The 21,942-nt window shown below is 50.7% G+C and overlaps 5 protein-coding genes across 5 annotated transcripts; 1 reads left to right on the top strand and 4 right to left on the bottom strand.

Annotated features, from left to right (window-relative positions):
* Positions 1-1,895: 1,895 nt before the first annotated feature.
* On the bottom strand, positions 1,896-2,822 carry Z518_05509 (uncharacterized protein; the record flags this gene model as incomplete). The annotated part of the gene is made up of 1 exon (XM_013416321.1): positions 1,896-2,822. The coding sequence occupies one exon, from the start codon at positions 2,820-2,822 to the stop codon at positions 1,896-1,898; it is 927 nt and encodes a 308-aa protein (XP_013271775.1).
* A 5,114-nt stretch (positions 2,823-7,936) lies between these two features.
* Z518_05508 (uncharacterized protein) lies at positions 7,937-9,046 on the bottom strand (the record flags this gene model as incomplete). Its single annotated transcript, XM_013416320.1, has 2 exons — positions 7,937-8,826; positions 8,941-9,046. 2 exons carry the CDS (start codon positions 9,044-9,046, stop codon positions 7,937-7,939), a joined length of 996 nt encoding a protein of 331 aa, XP_013271774.1.
* A 662-nt stretch (positions 9,047-9,708) lies between these two features.
* Positions 9,709-11,676, bottom strand: Z518_05507 (uncharacterized protein; the record flags this gene model as incomplete). Its single annotated transcript, XM_013416319.1, has 1 exon — positions 9,709-11,676. One exon carries the CDS (start codon positions 11,674-11,676, stop codon positions 9,709-9,711), a length of 1,968 nt encoding a protein of 655 aa, XP_013271773.1.
* Positions 11,677-15,937: 4,261 nt separating this feature from the next.
* Z518_05506 (uncharacterized protein) lies at positions 15,938-18,163 on the top strand (the record flags this gene model as incomplete). The annotated part of the gene is made up of 1 exon (XM_013416318.1): positions 15,938-18,163. One exon carries the CDS (start codon positions 15,938-15,940, stop codon positions 18,161-18,163), a length of 2,226 nt encoding a protein of 741 aa, XP_013271772.1.
* A 1,063-nt stretch (positions 18,164-19,226) lies between these two features.
* Z518_05505 (uncharacterized protein) lies at positions 19,227-21,044 on the bottom strand (the record flags this gene model as incomplete). Its single annotated transcript, XM_013416317.1, has 1 exon — positions 19,227-21,044. The coding sequence occupies one exon, from the start codon at positions 21,042-21,044 to the stop codon at positions 19,227-19,229; it is 1,818 nt and encodes a 605-aa protein (XP_013271771.1).
* Between the last annotated feature and the right edge of the window lie 898 nt (positions 21,045-21,942).

Raw genomic sequence — 21,942 nt, 5'->3', positions numbered from 1 at the left:
TCAACACGGGTCAAAATGGCTCGGGATGTCGTGACGTGATAGACAGGACGAAGAGGAAACGAGCAGATATAGCGGATGAGTTTTCGGGTTGTGATGTTGAAGATGTTTTCAATGCATCGAAAATGCATCGGCCCCTTGGATACGGACGAAAGTATTATAACCTCTTGACTGGTGTGCTGGGCGTTTGGTGTACGCGAGGGAAGGCTGTTATTGTGTCAGGAGGCTATCAACGTTCCCTCAAAAGTCATTGGAACGAAGTGTACAAATCGACATTGGAATGACTGGGAGTTCACATTTGGCCAACAAACCGGAGGAAGATGAAGCTGAAAGCTTTGATTGAGGATTTGAGCGAGTGATTGGGCATACTTTGTTATCCACCTTTCTCCTGCTCTTAGCGGTCTGGCCTGTCTCTTTTAACATGTACTCACCAGGGTTAGATAGAACACGACCATTTTGCTTTAGATCTCGACAACAGAATCACATGCGACTTAATCATTACTTCGTCTAAACACATCTCGCATCCAGACACCCAGTTCTTCTATCAATACTACAACACAAACCATATTCTTCCTCACTCGACTCAAGCATACCAACACATCCCTGTTCGTCTGTCCTTCAGGTCTTCCTGATATTTCTTCTTCCTCTATCGAATAAGCTCTTGTGCATGTACTCCTATCGTCTCTCCTATCTTTCTTATCTATACCAACTAATATCGATAGCTATGCCCGACACGATCCTCACCTCATCGTACCTTCTTCAGAAATCACCAGACATAAGACTACCCCATATCACACAGCAACAATGCCTGTCGTCTGGAATGCCGAGGCGGAAGCCGCTGTACACTGAGCTCGACCCTCACCTCATATCTTTTCCCTACTCCTGTCTCTGCGTTCTAGTAGTAGTGGCGCCAGAGAAACCGAAACCGGAACAAAGCCCGGTCGGAAACCAGGCTCAACTGCTGGCAATGCTGCGAACAAGAAAGCGAAGAGTACTACTGTCTCTATCGTGGTTCCCAAGAATAAGACAAACACACCGAAGACGACCATCAAGGATGAGTCTACCACTAAGGACGACGCCAATTTCAGAGCAGAAGCCAATAAGGAGGGAAGTTTGGGGGGCGGGAAGGCGATGAGGAAGATGAGAAAATCTGAGGTTCTTCATTACGTCCAAAGGCTTTCCTCAATTTTTCAGCAGGAAACGACAATTCATAGTCTTGAGCAATTCTCACAAACATCATGGAGACCAAGGTCTCTTCTCGCAGGACCGAAAGCTTGAGCTAGGGATCATACGAAACCGGCATGGTCAACCACGGTAAGGGTTCGGGAGACGGTTGAACGCTCAGGAACTGGAATGGGTGCGTAAAGGAATACGCTTTTCGTGGATCCTCGCGGGTTATGGCGCGATATGTGGTGCATAGCGTTTTTATTGGATCGCTTACGTACGCACTGGGCTGGACTTGGACTGAGAACATGAAACAAAACTCTGTGCGTATACTTTTCTCAAAAGTGTTCGGATTTGGGCAGCGCGAGCCAGAATTAATTCAACGCTGGAAATTTGTTGGACTGCTTTCATCTTTTTCCTCTGTACATGATACTATAAAGTAAACAGTAAGCCATCCCATCCCCACGTATAGATACAGTGTCTCGCTAAGTCGACGTTCGAACGAAGGAGCCTTACCAAAAGCAAGATTTAAAGAACCCAAAGGAAAGTCTACCACCGGCCAAAATAACGAGATATGTCTGCCTCCTTAATCCCAAGATGAAGAAATTCAAACGCTCTCCACCCCGGACTGCAATACATTATCATGCTTTTCTAGCATAACGCCCAATGATCCGCTCCAGACCCGCTTGTGTGTGGTGCCTTCCTCCACCTCTTGAATCAGGAACTTTGGCTAATCAGAGGAGGAAAATACCTTCATCTTCGAAATCAAAATTATGTCCGGTGTGCTCTTCTTTCCTGGCTTGAGGGTCGCCGAGAATCTGCGTATCAAGTCCATAGCTTCCAAAGATACTGAGCCAAAAGCGCTCCATGTAATGACCTTCCTCTGGATTTCTCTCCATCAACCCATCAAAGTATTCATACATCCTCTGATAGACCTCTTTTGGGCGGCGTTGAATGGTCTGTCGTGTAACCGCGAACAATGCTCCCTGGGTCCATCGAACTTCCGTGGGCGGTTCGGCCCAGCTAGCATCCTGTTCGCGAGTGGCCCCATTGAAGATGTAATTCCAGAATTGTTTGGGAGTGTATTTGCTGCGAATAAGTCCTCGACCTCGCCTTTCAACCCACTCGTCCTTATACACGACTGCATCCCAGTCGGAGAACGTATTGACTTTACCTAGTGGGAGGACACCCCCTTGGGGTTGGTATTGAAGTTGATCCTCTCCAACCACCAGCATCGGTGGTAGGTCCGTCAGACGTTTGGCCATGCCCACGATCTCATCGAGAGTGAGGTCGGTGTGAGATGGTGTACCATTATTCTCGTCATGGATATTGCCTTGCAGAAACAAAGTTACTTCTGCCAGATTGTCGTAGTTGTGAACGATGTGGTGTAGATAGGTATGAGATTCGCGACCCCAATTCGGCAACGCCTTAACTTCTCGGTAGACCGGAGAATTGTCTTGGGACGTTTGCGGTCGATCACCTTTGCTGTAGATTGTTGCAAGCCGCGAACATGACGAGAGCCACGCCAAGGATTCATTGTAGTGAGCAATCACAAGATCCAGAGGACGATGATCAGGAGTTGGTGGAAGAGAAGGGGAGGAAGTGACGGAAGGAGATGGGGTGAGCTCCGGTGTGAACACATTCGGCGACTTTGACAACATCGTTACCGAGGGTGTTGGACCTCCAAGATGTAGAAGAAGAAAAAGCCCCCAGCCACAAGGTGATTTCAGAAATCTAAATGAAGGATAAAAAGAGAAGAGAGCAGTACAGAGAAGGTCTGCTTGGAATGGTATCTCAAATGGAAATAGAAATGCAGAATGCTCAGACTGAACGAAGGGAACGAACAAGAAGTACCGGCGAGCTGTTGTCGATGGGAAAGTGCCTCGCTCATTCGTTGGTTTATAATATGGAAAGTCTCTTGTGGCAAAGCTGACTATAGGATATACCCGCTCGATCCTGTGCCCAAGTTATAAGAAAGGATCCCCTTATATGGTATGACGTAGAGAGAGCACAGCCTCATGTTCCACGAAGTTGGCGTCAGACTTTGAACGATTCCATGCCGTCGCTGCTGGGTAGCGCGAGCAGAGAGGGGGGGGAGGAGAGATCACAGGATCTGTGTATTGGTAGGCTGAGCTGGAAGAGAAGGCTATCTATGGCCTGACATGGCTGCCGTGGCGCCAATACTCATTCCGCAAGAATGGTCCAACGGGGTAGTTCTCACGATGAAGGACGCGCGGGCCCCGAATTCTTGGAGTCTGGAGACATTCAGATGACCGGTAAACTGGGGCTTGAACTAGCCAGGAAGTACTTCTGAGGAAAAAGCCTGATCAAGCTTTCCTGATAATAAAAAGGGCCGCCTTTTATTCCCGCACTTTTTCCCTCCTGCCCAACCCGACTTCCTCCTCACCCCGACCGACGACAGGCGTGCTGATTGGTTAACAGTCCCTTTCTCACGCCCGACTTGACGAAACTCAATTTCTTGCGTTATCGTTCATATCTTGATACCTCGATATCATGGTGGAGCCACTTCCTCGTAGCCATTGTTTCACCTGCATTGATTTCTGCGGGCACACTTGGAATTGGGATAGGCAAATGATGACAGCCTATCCGGCAGGCCTGACGTTCAAGATGAACTGTGGCGTTTGTAGGCGTTTGAATCGGGACCTGGGACGCCTGAATGTGGGGAGTTGATAGGGATCCACATGGTGCTACAGTAGGCATGCTCGACTCCGCATTTTGTCGGGTTTCAATGTGTCAGGGAGCGTCGGTATGGGGAGAGCGAGATTCGGCAACTGTGTCAATTGATTAATCCGGTCCGCTGAGTAGCGAGGCGAAGAGCCCCAAACAGCTGCGGTGTCGATTCTAGGGCGTTCAGACACTACCAATTTGGGACGTATATTCCGCCGCCTGAACTTCTGAGTAGACTAACCAATTTGAGAGAGAGATTGCTTAAAAGCAGCGCCACCTTTGCTTGCGCAACTTCAACCCTCAATCGCATCAGATATTGTTTGACCCTCTCTATTGATCGCGGGCAGTTGTACAAAGGATGGTTGCATTAAGTGGTGTGCGAAAACTCTCGCTTGATTCCAACCAAGCAAAACGTCCCACCAGTCGAAGTCCTTGTGCACGTTGCTGCCTAACGTGTCTTTCACGCAAAGTTCTCGTAATTTGACGGACTAGTTCCGACTGCAATAAAAAGCCACCTAGAAATGCACCACAGTAGCACACAGACGAAAAAATCCCGGATGCCCATGTCATCTCCATGCCGAGATGGAACTCAAGGAAACAGAGAGTCGTCGAGGTGAGGGCTGCGAATAAGAGAAGTGGACTCCGGTATAAGACTGACGAATCTGCAAGGCCAGATGGCGCCTGTTCACAGTATCGGCACCATAATTCTGAGTGCTCAAGACGGTTAAACATCCAAGAGCTGTGACTCCATTCAACCTCCTAAAAGAGGCTGTACCCCAAAGGGCTGTACTTGTCAAAATCCGCATGCGCACAACAGTTTCCATTTCCATTGTTCATTTCGCATTGCAGATCGGATGGCAGTGTCTTGTCCATCCAAGTCCTCCCTTCTCGGTTTCGCTGCATTCAAGCTCGTTTCCAAACAATTGCGATTCCCTTTGCTGCGAGATGCAGAGGCGCGAGGGGCCATCATGCATACATCTCCCCACTAGAGCCTTGCCGTTTGCCCTGTGGGATACTCCAACAGCACTGCCTGACTTGACTGTTTTGACATGGAACACCGGAGCCGGTCGTGATTTTGCAGCCGAGAACAGTTTTGCCCTCTTCGATTTTGATCAAGACCATTTAATTATCTTGTCTTGCCTTAACCAGAGCTATATCGGCAGCCCCGCAGGGACCACGAGTGCTGATCGAGTCTGCCTTCTCAAGGTTTGAGAAAGCAATCACTCCCTGATGATGTTCGCAGCTTTCACTCCACCACGCTCCAGGATGGGTGGCCGGAGGCCCAGCGAATCGAACAGGAGCAGCGACACGGAAGCTCCCTGCGTAATATGAAGCGCATCGAGCCCTTTCCACAAGGCTTAGAGAACTATTCCAAGTCACTTGACGTCTTGGCAAAATGCCCCGAGTCCCAGAAGAACTTCGAAACACTCGAAGTGGCCCCCGTAATATCAAAAATAAAAATCCTTGGCTAGATTTTCAAACTCCGGATCATCTGGTACTGGATGTAGGATCTGAGGCTGGATCAACGAATATTCGGGCCCAAAGACAGCACATGCCGAAAGAAGTCGCTACTATCGTTTAAGTTGCCAAAGAGCTGAGGAAAAGATTTGTTACCGAAAGAATGCAATCCAGACAATCCAACAGGTAATGTGAACAAAGTCTATTGCATGTTCAGTCAGCCTTGTATTTTGTGCTTCAAAACTCTATTCCGTGGAGATCTGGGTCGCATTTCTGAAATGCCGAGACTGATTAGCCCCTGTGGTTTTAGATGTTCACAAGCATCGGGTAAACCAGGATCGGACGCTTCTGAGCCGGATTGATGAACAGTACACGTTTGACCTTGAGGGACTTTTATCTTTCGCTGCCGGTTCCAGGACTGTAGCGAGAGGCATAGGATTGCATTCAAAACCACGGTCGAGAGAGAAACCCATATGTCCAGTCGTCTAACAAGGCTCCAGGGCCTGAAACCTTACTGTTTTTCGGAAGACGTTGACTTCTCAGACAGCAAACAACTCGAAATCCATGTGCGGCATTATCATCCCCACTTCCCTGCCCAGAGGTCCCAGAGATTCGCAACCACACTCTTCGGGCAATATATCAGATGACGTTCAACGGCTGAGAAAAACACCAATCAAATGGAAAATGACCCGACGAAAGTGCACGAACAAGATGTGAACTGCACGGCCTTCTCATCTGACAGATCATACCTCGCCCTTGAGTGTACAGATACTGCAATAGTCTTTCCATCGATGAATCTCACTGTGGTTCTGGTGAGGGTTTTGCTCTAGCTATGATGACAACAAGATTCGCATCTGGGATACCTCATCAAGCCAACAACTTCATGAGTTTGGGGTTTCTCAACATCTCTATGGTTCTTATTTCAACATTAAATTGCCTCGCAATGGTCAAAAAAATTACTGCTTTGTGCAGATTGGACAAGACTTGGTGAAGATTTGGGAGATGCCACTTGCTCGACGTCGGGGGAAAGGTGTACCTAGGCGAATCCTAGCGGGCCACAGCGTATTTGAAAATTCCCTGCAAAATTTCATGGGCCTGTAAATCGCTCTGCAGGGCCCCATATGGGGCGCGTCTTTCACCAGTGACCAAAAAATGAATTATTTCGGTGACCAAGGATGGCAATATATTCATTTATCTAGGATCCCAACAACGGTGTTCTTCATGTTGCGTTACTGAACGGTCATCGCAGCTTTGTCAAGTTTGCAGTCAGTGCGGCACCCAGGGAAATGAGTTCAGGTCTTTCTTCCCAGAATGGCGTCTTTGCAACTATAAACAGGGACGGTCGAACTTCGGATTTGGCGGTATTGGTCATATCAATCAGGTTAGTATGCAATTGCATTGGATCGTCTTTACCTGAAGTATTTCTCATTTCGAATGGTTAGCTCTGAATGTTCCTTTCTGGAAGTAGCTCGACGTTCGTCGTTGTGGCAGCACAAGGATTTGATCGTCAATACTCATGTACGCATGCATATAGATACAGTGTAGCCAACACTGAACGTTCTCAGTGAACACCAAGAAGACAAACAAGTGGCCATAATTTCCAAGTCTAGGCGGAGAGGTATCGACTCTTGCCTGCACTCGCGCTTGAGTCAGCATTCCTCTCAGCATTCTTCACAGTGTGAACAGGTATGAATCTTGCAGCGGCAGTCTCCTCTTAAAGCCCACGATCCAGGCTGAGCAAAAGTGGACCGACGAAATCCATGCTGACTCGGGGGGAAGAGTTTAACGGCAGTCAAAGATCGAAACAAAATATCAAAAAGTCAAGGTGAACCATGTCGGAGAAGTGAAACCTGATGACGTCGTACTCGGTTTTCCCGTCGAGAGGTCGGATTTGAGACAACCCCATATTAGCTCTCTGGAGCCGGGAAGCCTCGCGAGGCAATCCAGTTACAGCCCTTGGTCACCTAAAGTACCCAGCCCTTCACTCTGCAAGCATACGGTAAGAAAATGACCGCAAGGCTGAGGGTCCTGATATCACCAAGCCTTAATCACGTGGTTACGGATCGCCAAGCCATGGGCAGGCCCCAGCGGCGAGCGCTTGAAATTCTTTTTTCCGAACCGCGAATTGATTCTTTCTCTTCTTTTCTTCATCATCATCAGTAGAGGTGTTAACATATGACCTTATGTAAACACTTTACACCGGAGCTCCACTACGGTGGCTTGCTGAGGGTTATTCTACATGTTTCGTCATGGATCTCCTTCCGTTCCCGGCTTCGCAGACAAGATACCCATGCACCGTTCCTTTTTCCCTTGACACGATATGGCTCCATGCGCTTCTTCGATGGCGTGGAGCTGTGGAGGAGATGCTACATACTACACAAAATTGTACATTGATAATATCGGGGTGATCTGGAATCTACATCATCTCAAACACAAACATTCGAGAATCGTCAAATCTGGTTTTATTCAGAAGCCAGTCCCCAGAAACCCTCGAAACAAGACCCAAAATCGGACTGCGCCTCGCTATGCATGGGCCGTTATTTTAGTGTTTCTTGTCCATGTCCTTTCCTCTGGCGATAATCGTCGTCGCAGTCATACCACCCCCTGAAAATATCTTTTGGGTACCATTTTATGCCCTGCCAGCTCTCCCTAGTTGAATCCTCTCGCCCGTTCCCTTTTCATCACTCCGGAGTGTGGACCAACTAATGGTGGCATCATTCTTGAACAGGACCATCTCAAGCTTAGTGCCCATGATCTTGAATTGGGATTTGTCCGGCTCAATCTGTGCAAACAGCGGAATCGTCTTCGTGTATCGCTTGCCGTCGCTTGTCGGGAGGTCGAGATCGATTTCCAGCCCACTCTCTTTAAAGTCCACTTTGGCTCTATCCTTGTCGATTTTCTTCAGGTAGAAACTGACGATCACGCTCGAGGGAGTCTGGTAGAAGTCATTCCGCACATCCGCGAGTAGTTCCTCCTGGCCCTGCTGCGTCCTCGCACCTTGGCCGTCTGTGCTTTTCTTCTTCCCGACATAGCAATGTTTCTTGCGCTTCTTGCAGCCTTCTATCTTCATGAACTCGTCAAACTCGAGCACCCGCCTCTTGCAACACGTCCAGCCCTTGCTCCCTTCGTGGAATAGAGGGACACCAGGGTGATATATGCACTCCTCATGTTCGCGAGGGATTTTATCGTCCCGCGACTTGCCACAACCTCGTCTTTTGCATGATGCACCTGGGGGAAACTCAGCCTCTGGATCATCAGATTCGTCTTCGGGAGGTTCTGGCTTCGGTGTCGTTGAAGGGGTGGGTTGTCGGGCAGCAGCCAGGCTAGGTCCTAGAGGTCGTGTGACGGGGACAGGGGCGGGTATCGGCGCTGCAGATATGATGTTGGCGGCATCCGCGACGCCAGGATTCGGTGCTGGAGCAGGCGTGTCGTCAACGGCCGAGTGCTTGCCCGTGGTGCAAGGTGGAATGGCGAGGAACTCGTCAAAGGTCAGGACGCGGGGCTTGCAGCACTTCCAGCCTGTTCTCGTCCGCCACGGTTAGCAAGCTTCAGTCAACTACTTTCTCTTCCGCATAGTCTTGGGCTTGCGGGCGACACCGGGCGCAAGTCAGCGTCGTTTTGGGTCAAGCAAACCTTTCTGTCCTTCATGAAATTCTGGAGGACCGGGATGATACACACATTCCTCCTCTGGATCGGTGAACACCTTTCCACACCCTTTGTGCACGCACTTCTGCGCCATGTCGGCGGGGAAATCTTGTTGGGTCAATACTTAAATAGAGCGTGGTGGCCGAATAGCGGCGCCGCCTGCTGGGTTGGGTATGACGGCTTCCTTCGCAGAGCACGTAGAGTTCCAATCGGAGACGAGTTCTCAGACCTTTAGGTACTGGGATACTGTGCGAGGGCAGCCAGTTGACGGCTGAGGCTTGGCGATTCCAGAATGATCGGACGTAATGCAGTGGAGAGCGGGTGCATGAGGATCTCAGCCTTGTCGAGCTCCTACGGCCCGACTTATTTACCCTCCTTTTGTTACGGCGACCATTTCGTTGTTCACTTTGATAATTAACGCATAATCAATTACTATTCGATATCGATACGAAGTACCCTTTTGAAATAGAGTTGAGTCTTTCAATTTGATTGACAAGCACTAGACTTGCTCCAGGGTGGCCGGGATTGCTCAGACACTGTGGAGGGATGTACACAATCGAATCTTGGTCTTGATACCAGCGAGTCCCAGATAATCCAGCCACACGCCTCCGTGTATCCAAGTCCCTCGCTGATGCAATACAATCACGCCTACGCGGTAATAGGAGACATTGACCACCTATGAACTCCACCAATGCGGCCTTAACGTAGTCTTGAGAACATGAAGTCTAATAGAATCCAAGTTTGCCGTTCTGATTCCTAAGTCTTGCGTCTCTTTCGGTCTCCGCTTTGACGAGCCGCTGGCATGTCTCGTGCCGGACTTGGGCTCACAAAACTGACATGCTTTTCTTCCCTATCCTCACCTTGTCGACGAATAGCTGAAGGTCTTCGAACATGCGGAGTCGGTCTAGCGGGTTGTGCGCAATTGGGTTGAAACTCGGGTCCGCGCAAAACACTTCGCGCATCATCGTCATCACCTTGAACTTCGAATTGAACTTCACCAACATCGTGTTCGTCGTCAGAGACCGAACTGCTTGTTGGCGAATGTGGCTCGTATTCCTCATCGTCATCGACAAGACTAGGAGCTTGATTTGATTCACTGGTGGGTGATGGATCCGAAGGTTGAAGCTGTATTGCAGAAGGCTGACTCATGGGCAGAGTCATTCCTCGAGGACGTTGCGGGGCGAAAGATTCGCTAGCGCCACCGTGTTGTTGTAACCCCGCTGCTGGTGCCCGCGAAGCTGCCGGAGTGCTCAACATGTTGGAGCTCAACAATGGGGAAGACGCAGGAGATTTGGCGGGTTTTCGAGGTGGTTTGGTGCCGGCAACTTGCGGATGGCGACCTTGAATTGCGTTCGGCACTGGCACGTCCACCAAATCCATCTCATCATCCTCCGATTCCGATTCGGGCATTTCAACTTTCGTCTTGGCATCTGATACCATCTCTTGAAGATCGAGGCCAAGTCCCTTATTCTTGACCAGTTCCGAAAGGTTTGGTGTCAAGACCGACGCCTTGAAGTCAGGTGAGATATCTTGGGATTGAGAAACCCCGGCCGAGTCTTTTGTTGCAGAAGACGACCGTGCGGCAAGAACGGAGGGCTGGAGGAGTTTGGCCGAACGAATGAGTGGATGAACATTTCCGGCAGTAGATGGCACCGTGGGTTCGGCGCCAATCACTGCTCCAGATGCATCGACTTGCACTGGTTCTCCACAGGCATCCGCTGCCGCATCATGACTTGCGAAAAGCCTGCCGTGTCCGATGCGACAGTGGTTGATGAAACCTTGGGCACTGCCAAAGTCATGTCGACCACAGTCTGGGCAGACAAGTCTTACCATCAAACCGTCAGACTTCCTTTCGACGATGGTCGGATTGTGGCTCTTCTCTTTGGGCGGAACGTTTCCACTGGGTAAGGCTTTGAGATGGCCGCTGCGTTGTGCACGAGACTGGCTTGATGTATGAAATCCGTCCGCGTAGCTTCCTCGAGTGGACCTCGACTTCATCGGAGACTTGCCAGCCGGAATGTCGTATGCCGGTTCGGGTTCACCACCATCAAAGAGGGGATCCGGAAGGAGCCATTTCGCATAGTGCCTCGTGTAAGGCCCGTCTCGGACGCCCCATGGAGCGGGAGATTGAGGGAGAGGAGTCGGAAAAGAGCTTCGAAGAGCAGGTCCGGTACCATTGCAGACAGCCAGAAAGGGTTGTTGAGTTCCCGGATAAGGAATCTCTTTGCATCGACGAAGTTGCTCTAGAGCCACTTGACATTTTGCCATCTCTTGCTCAATCAGCCGAAGTTCTTTGTGCTTCAGAAGGATTTCCAGGCTGATTTGTGTCTGAATGACATTGCGAACCGATTCCAATCGCACTGCCGCAGCGTCCTTCACGGGCGACGTCATGTCTGGCATTCCCGACTCCGCTATCTTGAGATCTGGGGGTGATGGTAGGAATGATGGCGGCCCGGGGGTAGTGGGCGGAGTGTTGGTCCGGCCATCAGAAGAGAGAGTCGGGGCAGAGTTGTTGGGCACGTTTACAGACCCGTTCTTTCTTTTATCCACAATTCTGGCCCGTTTTCTCTCTGACTGACCGTGATGATCGGTGGTTTGTTTGCGTTTGTTTGAGGAAGGTATGGTGAGCACACCCGATCCCGGAGAATCTTGCTTGGGGACAAACATCCTCATTTCTGGGGAGTTGACCTTATCACAGCCTGTCCAGGACAAGAGGCGCAACATGTTTGGACGCTCTCCAGAGCGACGGGATGAGATCTCGGCGTTGCCCAAGCGTTCATTGGGACCATTTAGTCACGGAGCGCAAGGTTTTCCGCCACCAGCCATATGATTCTTCACCCCGGCACCGAGTTCTCAAACACCACGGCCCTTTTTTTTTTTTTTTTTTTTTTCCAATCAACAGCAGGAACAGGCCTCCTTTTATGCAAAATTGTCCAAAGAAACCCGAGCCGACCAAATTTCAGATCCTGGGTAGCAAATAAACTGGAATGGCAAGTTCAAAACAAGCGTCGTTCGTTCGGTTGGTAGGGTACAGAGGAGCGATGGATATGTCGTACTCGGGGTCGCAGATTACAAAGGACTAAACGGTGTGTAAAAATGCGCGCAGCGCCAGGAGACCAGAAATAGCGAAGGTGAGACCAGGGAAGCGTCAGCGTCTGCTGGAAGAATCGTTATAGGTACAGAGTCGTCAGGACAGATGATGGTTGGAGTGGAATGAGAGACTGAAGACGAGGATAGGCGGATCCCAGTGGCGGTGGCCGATCAAGTCGGTGATCGCAAAGGTCGAAGTGGTCGAGGAGGAATACAGAGTGCAAGAAGGGTATATTAAAAATAAGGCAGGAAGAAACGGCAGAAGAAGACGTCGAGGAGAAGCAGGAGGGATGGAAACAGTGAGGAGTGGTACGAGGACAAGTTGTGGTTTGCAGCAAAGTAGGTTGGAAGGCGAGTGAGTAGGTAAGTAGAGCAAACGGGCGAGAGCAGGGAACGAGGGCGGCAGAGGTCAAGACAAGTGAAAGAGGCACCCCCACCGATACCTTCCCGCAGCAAAGAAACCGAGAGCAAGGGAAAGAAGTGGGTGGACGGGAGAGGAGGGAAGGAACCCGAAGGGCGACCCGGGTGATGGGGGGAGAAGATTCTGCCGTGTCTGGGACTGGCAGAGTGACAGCCAGAGAGACACAAACAGCGGGCCACGGGCGTCGTGCTGGGCAAATAGCAGAGATCGAAGACGTGGCCGTCAGCCCTGACTAGGGTCCCGGATCTCAGACCGATGGATCCACTCTGTTCACGCTTTCTCTCTAATGCATTTTGCTATCTTCATCACTCCACCAATAAGGCCATGCATTGTTCGGGCCAAGGCAGCGCTAATAGATATGCTAGGCTATTCTTGTCACTTGGGTGGCTCACAAGCTTGAAATGCACAAGAGGCGGATGGCCGACCCGTCTCGCCATCTTGCGGCAGTCACCTGATCATTTTATTCCTGGTAAGAAATGCCCTCGGTCACGTGTTGGTATATAGATCCTCTGTTCTCGCATCATCCTTCCCGACTCTTTTCTGATCAAGAGCCGACCAGCTTCTCGCAGTGATCAAATTCTTCCCAGAATGGATCCAGGTTGCCGACCACTCTACATGTCCAAGCATCCACTGTCCGTGCACAGCCCCTCTTTCTTCCAAGGCAACAAGCTGTTACACAGACATAGAGACTGCGATGCCCAGGATATTCTCCAATGTTGGGTGTACACAGTTGCCTGCCAGGTAGCCTCACACAACCATACAGAATTGTCTTCCCCGCCACCACTGCGCGAGGCTGTCTGCCTCACTACTGGTTGCCTTACCCTGAATAGCACTTTTCAAGATTCTCGTTCAGGAATTATCTGTCTGATTGGGCCCCACGTTCCCCGTCTTTCCTGCCCGGATCTTGTTCGAGCGATTTCGATGGCTGATTGGAACGCCTGACAGAGTCTGCTTTTCGATTTGACCCTGTTGGGGGACTTATTCGAGGCTCCATTCGTGGGATCAGGAAACGAATCAAATTGCTTGAGAATAGCCCATGGGTTCTATCCCCGGTTGTCGTTCTGTTCATGCGAGAGGCGCAATGCAGCCCGTCATATGAAATTTGGTTCGGAAAATGACATAAAACTGAATGGTAAGTCGAATCCAAATTGCAACGTGAAACATACCGCCCTTACAACTCGGCCTGATTGGCAGACCGTTGCAACCACCATCGCGCTGCCTGTGGGCTTTATACCTCGGTATGAATATTAGGTACAATGCTTCCAGGATGAATCCCTTTCCTCGGATTACAAAAGATAGGCCACCCTGAAAATCTGAGCCTCGTTCCCAGTAAGGCTTTTTCATGTCTCCATGAAATGAATATGTTCCTCCCTGAAGACACAAGAATACAAATACCTGAAATCTCTGCTCCTAGGCGACATCTATCACGCTTCAATACTCATCATCACAGCAGAATGACAGCATTACACAAGAGCAAGGGAAATCATTTCTTCGAGGCCATGACCATCAGGAAGCTAGGACGAACAGAAAGCGGCTAATATGCACAATGTCTCGAGGGGAACCTGCATACATGCGCTGGAGAAGATAGGCGCCGTTCTTGAGACTTTCCAGGCACATGGACATTGGGAAGTTGACACGGCTCGTGTCTGTAGATGGTGCTCTTCGGAATGATATTGAGCAAACTGGATTGATGAATACCAACACACCCCCTTCCCCCTCCTTGCGGGTATCAAGCTACGCCCTAGTCCCAGACCTTTCCCTAAGTCCGATGAGATGATGTTCATTCACCACCCAGTCTGCGAAAAGATCCGACGGATCGTCTTAAAGTCTTGAAGACTGACAAATTAGACATATAATACCCCCCTGTCGTCCGCATCGACCCATACCCTTAGAGAATACCCTGGCGAGAGATCTGCTACCTTTACGGAGTACAAGAAAGCTTACTCCAATCGCTTTAGTATCGACCACTACTATTCCTGGGAAGTGGCAGAGATCTCCGAAATTTGCCACGAAAACGGTGGGCCAGGCCATTGGTCCATCATTGCACGCACAGTGCATACAGCCGAGTCATTAGAAGTGTCGCTACTCTCTTTCCCCCGACATCATGGCATGCCATTGTTCTTCCTCAATCCATTGGCTGATGCCATCGGGATAAACGAGATTTCGAAGCGGGATCGAGATACGATCCGAAGAGAAAAAGCGCCCAACGACACAGGCCCATTCATGGAACGATCTTAGTCTCCGGCCAGGAGCTATCGGGTATAATCACAGCGAATCAGGTCGTAATCTAAGACGGCTTGCTCATCATTCGGATTTGAATGGGCACACAATTATTGTTGTGGGAGCCAGCAGCAGGAGCCATCTAGAGGAGAATCCTCTCGCTGAACCAGGACCCATTGCCAGAAGAAAGGCTGTCGATGCACAGAATGCTTGCTGGGCTCGGATTCGGGGCAGGAAACTGAAGGATGGGCGTTGAGAAATCAGTTGTCCTAAAGACGAGGACTTTCACGTAATAGAGGGAGTGGTATCTGTGATATTGTGAGTAGCGTCAATAGTTAGATGACGCCTCTAGTGCTCCGTATGCCGGACGATCTAAAAATAATGTCCGATCATCTTGGAGGCAGATTGGGGAGTATGCCGAAGCATGTGGTGAATTTCGTGCAGCTGTCGTACGCAGTTGTCGTCCAGAAGAAACAGCCTCCTCGTATTACAGGTCCCGTGCTTCCTCACGGCATATGGTTTCAATGATCGTGGGTTAATGAAAGAGAAGAGGAAACTGGAGTTGGTTAGAGCCTTGCCAGCGGCACCGCCACACAGCCACAGCCGGCAAAAGCTATTCGGAGGTGAGTTATCAATGTCGTCCCTGCAGATGATTGCCCTTCTTTTTTCTCTTCTTACTCCATTTCCGTGTCGACCTTGGCACTGACCAGCGCGAACTCCTATCAAGCGCCCACTGACACTACAAGGCTAGCTCGACGTCTAACCAGGAACTATGGCTTGCATCTACAGGTCCATAGCCAGTTTTTTCCTGCCGTCTCCCAGAGGTCTCGTTCCAGAGCCGTGAAGATCTACCCTCCGAAGCCATGCTACTTGACTCTTACCCTGCACATGTTTGTTTAGCAGCATGCCGTCCGACATGCCGCGTATCCCCCCAAGACCCTGCAAAGGTGAACGATGCGGACGAAAGCAGGTGATGATCGACCGGCAGTCGGTTCGATATCTATAGTCCAGGGTCGTTGGTGTTTGGGTTGTGGTTCTCTTTCTCTTCTCCCGTGAGTGTGGTTGTGTGATGCTTTGCTCTCGGTTTCGTTAAATATGCTTCTGTTTCCGTTGACAGCTGTCTTATGATTACTGTCAATGCTCAACATCCACCAGGCTACCCACAAAGCCTCGTGAGGTGGAACAAGAACCCGGCTCAGAGCGCTCCGGTTCCTGTCAATATCGAGCACACTGAAGACCAGTGGGACTAGGAAGATGAAGGCTTCTATGCTTGTGGTGCTCGCACCAGGTTTCCTGACGTTGGTTGCAGCACAGCGAAATAACAATGGTGGTGGTCAGTTCGACAGCTTGGTCTCGGAAGCATTTTCGGCCTTCACTCAAGCCAGTTCAATATCTGCCTCGTCCGTTACGGAGACTTCAGCAGCTGCCGCGTCCTCTTCGTCCGCAATCGAAACCACGACAACTTCCAATTCCCAGTCTCTGACCGCACCGGAAACATCGGGATCCGCCTCAGAGTCGACGTCGACTCCAATTTCGATATCATCTGAGTCACCAGCCTCGCCAGCTGCCTCCACCCGTTCGCAAGCCTCATCGTCGATTTCTTCACATGCATCATATGCTGCATCAGCCTCTAATCCTCCCTCGCCATCGACTTCTGTATTGGGAGCAGCCTCAGAGACCGGCGCCGCAAGCGCGTCTTCATCAGGGCCCAGCCATGACTCAAACCTTCCCATTATTCTTGGCTCTGTCCTCGGAGCTCTTGGTCTTGGGTTGGTCATCTTCGCCGTGCTGCTTTGTCGCAGGCGCCGTCAACGGAACCAGTCACCACGTAACGGAGCACTTTCCCCAGCGGACGACGAGGTTGGCGACGAAAGCCCACCATCGGCCCCAACCGGGGGTGAGGATCCATCAAATCGTGGCCTTGGTGTGGTCGGAGCGTCACCTTCCATGGCCGAACATCCCGCTCTCCGCGAGAATGGAGAGCCTGAAAATCCCTTTGTTCCCATTCCTCCACCCCCCCGACGGACCGCACCCCATTCTCGAGGCGTCTCGACCGACGGCGTGGTCCCTGGAGATGAGGCTTTCCTCACAAAGAAAGAGGCGGCAAGACCTCCGAGCTCCCCCAGTAATATGTCCCACAACAGTTCGCACCAAGGGGCTCCAGCGGCAGGCCTGGTCGGCGCAGCTGCTGGTGCGGCTCTCATGCACCAAAGTAATCGCGAAAGTAATGGAAGCTTGGTCTCCAATGAGAGATCACGCCACGAGCCCGAGAGTCAGCGCCAAATCAATCGAAAGCCTGTTCCAGTCAATCACGTCAATAACAGTGAGCCATGGCCATATTCTCCCGTCTCGCCAATTGATCAAACCGCCAAAGCCCCCGCTACGAGCGGATCTCCTTCACAAAGTAGTGATGAGAGCCACCGATCCTTCAGGGACGCAACCAGAGCCAACGAGGCATTTGATCAGGGACATGCACCCAAAGATGGTGATAACGGACGAGGGCATGTACTTGCGACGGGCGCAGTAGGTGTTGCAACCGGAGCAATTGGAGGCGCGCCATTGACACGACATTACAATCGACCTCGTTCGGAGGGCAGCAGCAGTGGATACAGTCACCGGACCAGCCGGAGCCCTCGTCGCTTATCCTACATGACCTCAGGTGATGGGTCCGAACCCTCCAACTCCTCGAGAACATCCATCATCAGCCAGCCCTACCGTGACTCAGTTCCCAGCTATCCACCCTCACCCAAGAGCAGGCCGAATTCGACCCCTTCTGCCTTCCCATCCTCTAGAACGGAGCGCAACCTGCATGAAATCCCACCAATCCCTACAACCCCCAGTCGACGTAACAGTGCACTCGGCCCCGCTGCCCCGACGACGACGACATTCAGCTACGTGAACCGCCCTAGTGTGCCCAGTCCGCTGTCTGGCGAGATCCGGAATGATTTCCCCTACCCACCTCCTCGCTCGGCTGGTGGCATGCCGAGGGGTTCAGGGATGATGAGCCAAAACCCACGTCGGCGAAGTGCTGGAACGAGATACACCCCCGACCACATATATGAATCATATGGTACACCGGGCGATTACATCCATGACGGCATGGGTCCGGTGAAAGGTATCGTTGGCGACAACGGGTATCCACACTTGGGAATCCCCCGACGGAGGAGTGGTGGTGAGTATGGGATGGGTTCGACGACGGGCATGTTGGGGCCGCAGATGTTAGCACCACCTGAGGCCCTTGCGAGTGAAGACCAGACCACGCGTACGTCGACAATGGTTTCCGACCACTCGAGTTGGCGGCTGAGCTCTGGTATCCCAGGCAGCAGGCAGGCCGATAGAGGCAATATGAACAGCCCCCGAAGCAGTGGGAGTCATATGCCTGATTCGGTTGCCAATGAGAAGAGAAGGACGTGGGCGAGCGATGTTGCTGGAAGCGAGAAAGGTCCTTCTCAGCGTCCTGGGCTGGGCGAGGGCCTTTAAAGTACGGGTCTCGAACAACAAAAGGAGCTTCGGACGGATCGTCGGGTTGGGTATTCTTTCCTTTCACTCGTTTCACAACACACTCGTTTGTCCGTCTGTCAGTCTCCTGCTACCACGATCGCTACGACTGTGCCTGGAAGGAAAATCTGGATATCGACACCGGCACCAACACGGAAGTCGAAGTCAAGCTCAGGTTCCATTCCCAAAGCCCCTTTCCCTATCACCTTTACGTCTTTTCTATGGAGTTTCGAGTATCTCTTGTTACGCCCCATGGTCATGGTCAAGAAAACCCCCTCCAAAAATAATTAATCTACAAGTGTAATGTCTTTGTGGGATTTGGCTTGGTCCATGCCTACTCGGTAGCTAGACGCATACATAGCTTCGTAGCCCCCACCGGTGTATAGAGTCTGCACCGGTCGATGTGCATATCATGAACAATAGGTCAGTTTAATATACATCTTGTTGAGAACAATAAGTCTCCACGTTGGAAACAAACACACTGAAGAGGTAGAGTAGAGCAAGAGGAGCCTTTTCAATGAGAACTGGCCTTCTACTTTCTATATCTTGATATGGAACAATATAGTCACCACAGGAGAGCTCACAATTAACGTGCACATTGAAAATGGATTCCAGGGCATATACTCATTTCTGCGGCAAGTATTTTCAGGCCCAAAGTTTATCGACGGTAATTAGCGTTCGGGTACCCCATTGCTATTTATTCGCCCCCCTTGTGAAAAACGCTTCAGAGATAGCTGTGTTACACTATCCTTACACGCGCTGAAATGCAAGGTATCCTCAAGTGTTGAGGCCATACCCATCCCAACCCTGCCTGTTGCACGGATGTCTATACAAACCTGTCCTCTGCCCTCGTCTGGAGGAGGGGGAAAAAACTCACTCCATTCTTGTGATAACCTTGCTGGGGGGAAAAAATACCCTAGCACCCTTGAGTTCATGCTGTCTTCGCCTCCGTAGAATGGTCCGCAAACGCCGGAAGAAGCTTCATGCCCCCAGAAGCCCCTTCTACATGCAAAAGTACCCAGTGATGCCCGTATATTCGATGATTTTAGTTTAATAGTTTAACCATATCCGAGGGTATCCTCCCGGGAGGAGATACAGTTTCAACATTGCGCCACTCTTCGCCCATGGAAGGAGGGGTTTCTGGTGCAGGACTGGCTTCCACACTCGAGTACTCTGAAACTTGGGGCGGGAAGAAGGTCTGATTTGAATCGCGCCGTGGTGATAGTGGTTCAGGTTGCGGCTTTTTGAATGGCACATTATTGGATGAGGTCGGTTTCGTGACTTTGCCTGTAATAGTTGCTTGAGAACGAGGATTGGTAGAAGCTCGAATTTTGACGACTTTGGGTTTTCTGTTGAGAGAGGTTTTCGACTTGATGGCGCCTTTCCCTTTGTTCTCTTTTCCACCGAGGATTTCCGCAATGGACTTCCCGGCATTGGCAGCATTTTTCACCGGGGCTGCGTTTTTACTTCGATCAGTGACATTGAGTTTGATTCGTACTGGAGAAGAGGTGATAGCTTGCTGGCTCTTCGAGGAATTTGCAGGTCCCTCCCCGTTTTGACTGCGAGGAGGGGTCACGTTGTGAACAACAGGTGAAGGCAACAGTCGTTGAGCGACATTCTCGTTCTTTTTTGGAGTTGCCGGAATGACAACCTCAATCGGTCCTTGACCTGACTTGACTCTTTCAAGATCGGCCTCCGTGTAGTTCTCTGCCACTTCGGGATTGGGATCGTCCCATTCTTTCAAACCGGCCAGTCGCGCTACCTCGTCACTGTCGCCCTTGACAATGAGATCCCAACAATTTTCGAGATCTTTACCAGGCGGAACTGGATCTCGGTTGATCCATATCGTGGTTCCCTCTCGTCGATCTCTGACAATTTGACACATTTCATGGGCAATTCGTCGCACTGCTGGAATTTTCATACTTGTACCTACCACGATGACAGCATCAGGTCTTGTTCGGAAATCTGCTGTAGTGACTGCTCCAATGGCTTCATCATCGGGATTATGTTCATTGTAAAGAACAATTCTTGGTCGCAATCTACCAACGCCATGACTTCGCTTTCCAGCATGGGCGGTCCGCAAAGTATCTGCAGCAACACATTGAGGGCATAGTGGCGGGGTTGGCCCTTTGAAGAGATGAGCTTGGAAGTCAGATATATGTCTACACTTTTGACACATCATCTTTTCGAGACCGCCATGTAATTGGATGGTTTGCGGCCAGGGAGCTTTGTGGTTCAAAGGCACTTGAGTAGCCAGTGGAGGCAGAGAGGTCTCCAGGCCATCCACATTTTGCGTGTAGAGTCGTAATAAACGGCCTTCGACGGACAATCTGGCCAGGAAGCGATGAAAGGCCGACGGCTTGGCGTTCTCTGCCATCTTGGAGAGCTTGCGTACCATCTCGTGGAAACTCGAGGTAGAGAGGTCATCCTTGTAGACAGAGGCGTCGAAAAGCATTTTGCCCGAGCTTTTCAATTTGTGTTCACCCCTCAAGCTTTTGAAGAGTCCATGGGAAGATCTGAAGTCCGGGATGCCAGCTGACACAGAGATTCCAGCCCCTGCAATAACCACAATTTTCCTCCGATTGCGCAGGGCTTTGAGTAGCGTATCTAGAGCTTCTGTTCGATCATAGTCGGACTGAGCGGTATCTGAAGTGAGATCCAGGTATTGGGTAGTACGTATCTTGGGTTCGATCTTTCGGCGCTTGCGAGCAGGGGCAATATCGTCGCCTGCATGCTGCGAAGGTGGAGGGGTGAGAGTATGCCAGCCCGGAGGTAGAATCGGTGAACTTGGAGGAGAGCTGAGAGGAGAACTCGGAATAGAGCTCAAAGGCGAGGAAAGATCGGAGATGTCGTCAGGATTCATGGTTGTAGAGTGTGTGTTGGCAAAACGAGTGATTTATCGCATGATTCTTCATGTGTTTTTTTACAGAGAAGACGCAACTCTCGAAGGCGTCTACTTTTCCTCTGTCGAGACAGTTATTTTTTTTTAAAAAAAAAAAAAAAAAACGATTCAAAGGAAGAGGTGAGGAAAGACTCGAGGAGGTGCAGTATTGGTGGTGGACAAAGCGCCCGCAAGAGTGAGTCGGGAGAATGAGCTGAGACGTGAGAACAGGAAGAGGAAATAGGCGCAGGTTGTGATGAGGCTGGACTGGGCGTTGGATTTGGCCGAACTGGAATGAGAATTGGGGAGTTGAAAGAATGGGGGTCAGTGGTGACTAGAGGAGATCAGATCGTCAGCGGCTGCATCGACAAGTACAAGTCCATCTGGTGAGCGGGAGGGGGAGAGTGGGTGGAGAGATATGGGAGATGGGTGATGCCCCGAGGCTCCAGAGGGCGGTTAAAGGGATGCCAAAACATCTGTTCATGGATGAGAGAGAGAAAGAGACGATGGGGGAGGGTCCAGGGCAGGCATTGCGGCCCGTTACACACTCAAAGCAAATGCGATGTCGAGCCAAAACAAGTACTCCGCACCCACTCGACTACAGAGAGGTACCTTGAGGCTCGTTGAGTTACGGCACCTCCATACGGGTTACGCAGTCGAATTCAGTCACAATACTGTACCAAGTAATTGATTTGATTTTCACCGTGGATATTATTCTGCATTTCGGTCATACCTATGTCTGTACATCAGCTGCATCTACAACTCATTATATCCAATCCCTCCTTTCGCCAGAAGTGCAGGAATATTGTCTGCGTCCGTCCTGGGGGTCACTCACCGTGTTACCCCGGCTACGGACCCAGCACAACCCCTGCTCCGTCTC

Source organism: Rhinocladiella mackenziei (assembly GCF_000835555.1).
Source record: "Rhinocladiella mackenziei CBS 650.93 unplaced genomic scaffold supercont1.4, whole genome shotgun sequence".
NCBI lineage: Eukaryota > Fungi > Ascomycota > Eurotiomycetes > Chaetothyriales > Herpotrichiellaceae > Rhinocladiella > Rhinocladiella mackenziei.
Note: the sequence above shows the minus strand (reverse complement) of the source record. Positions and strands in the feature narration are given on the sequence as shown.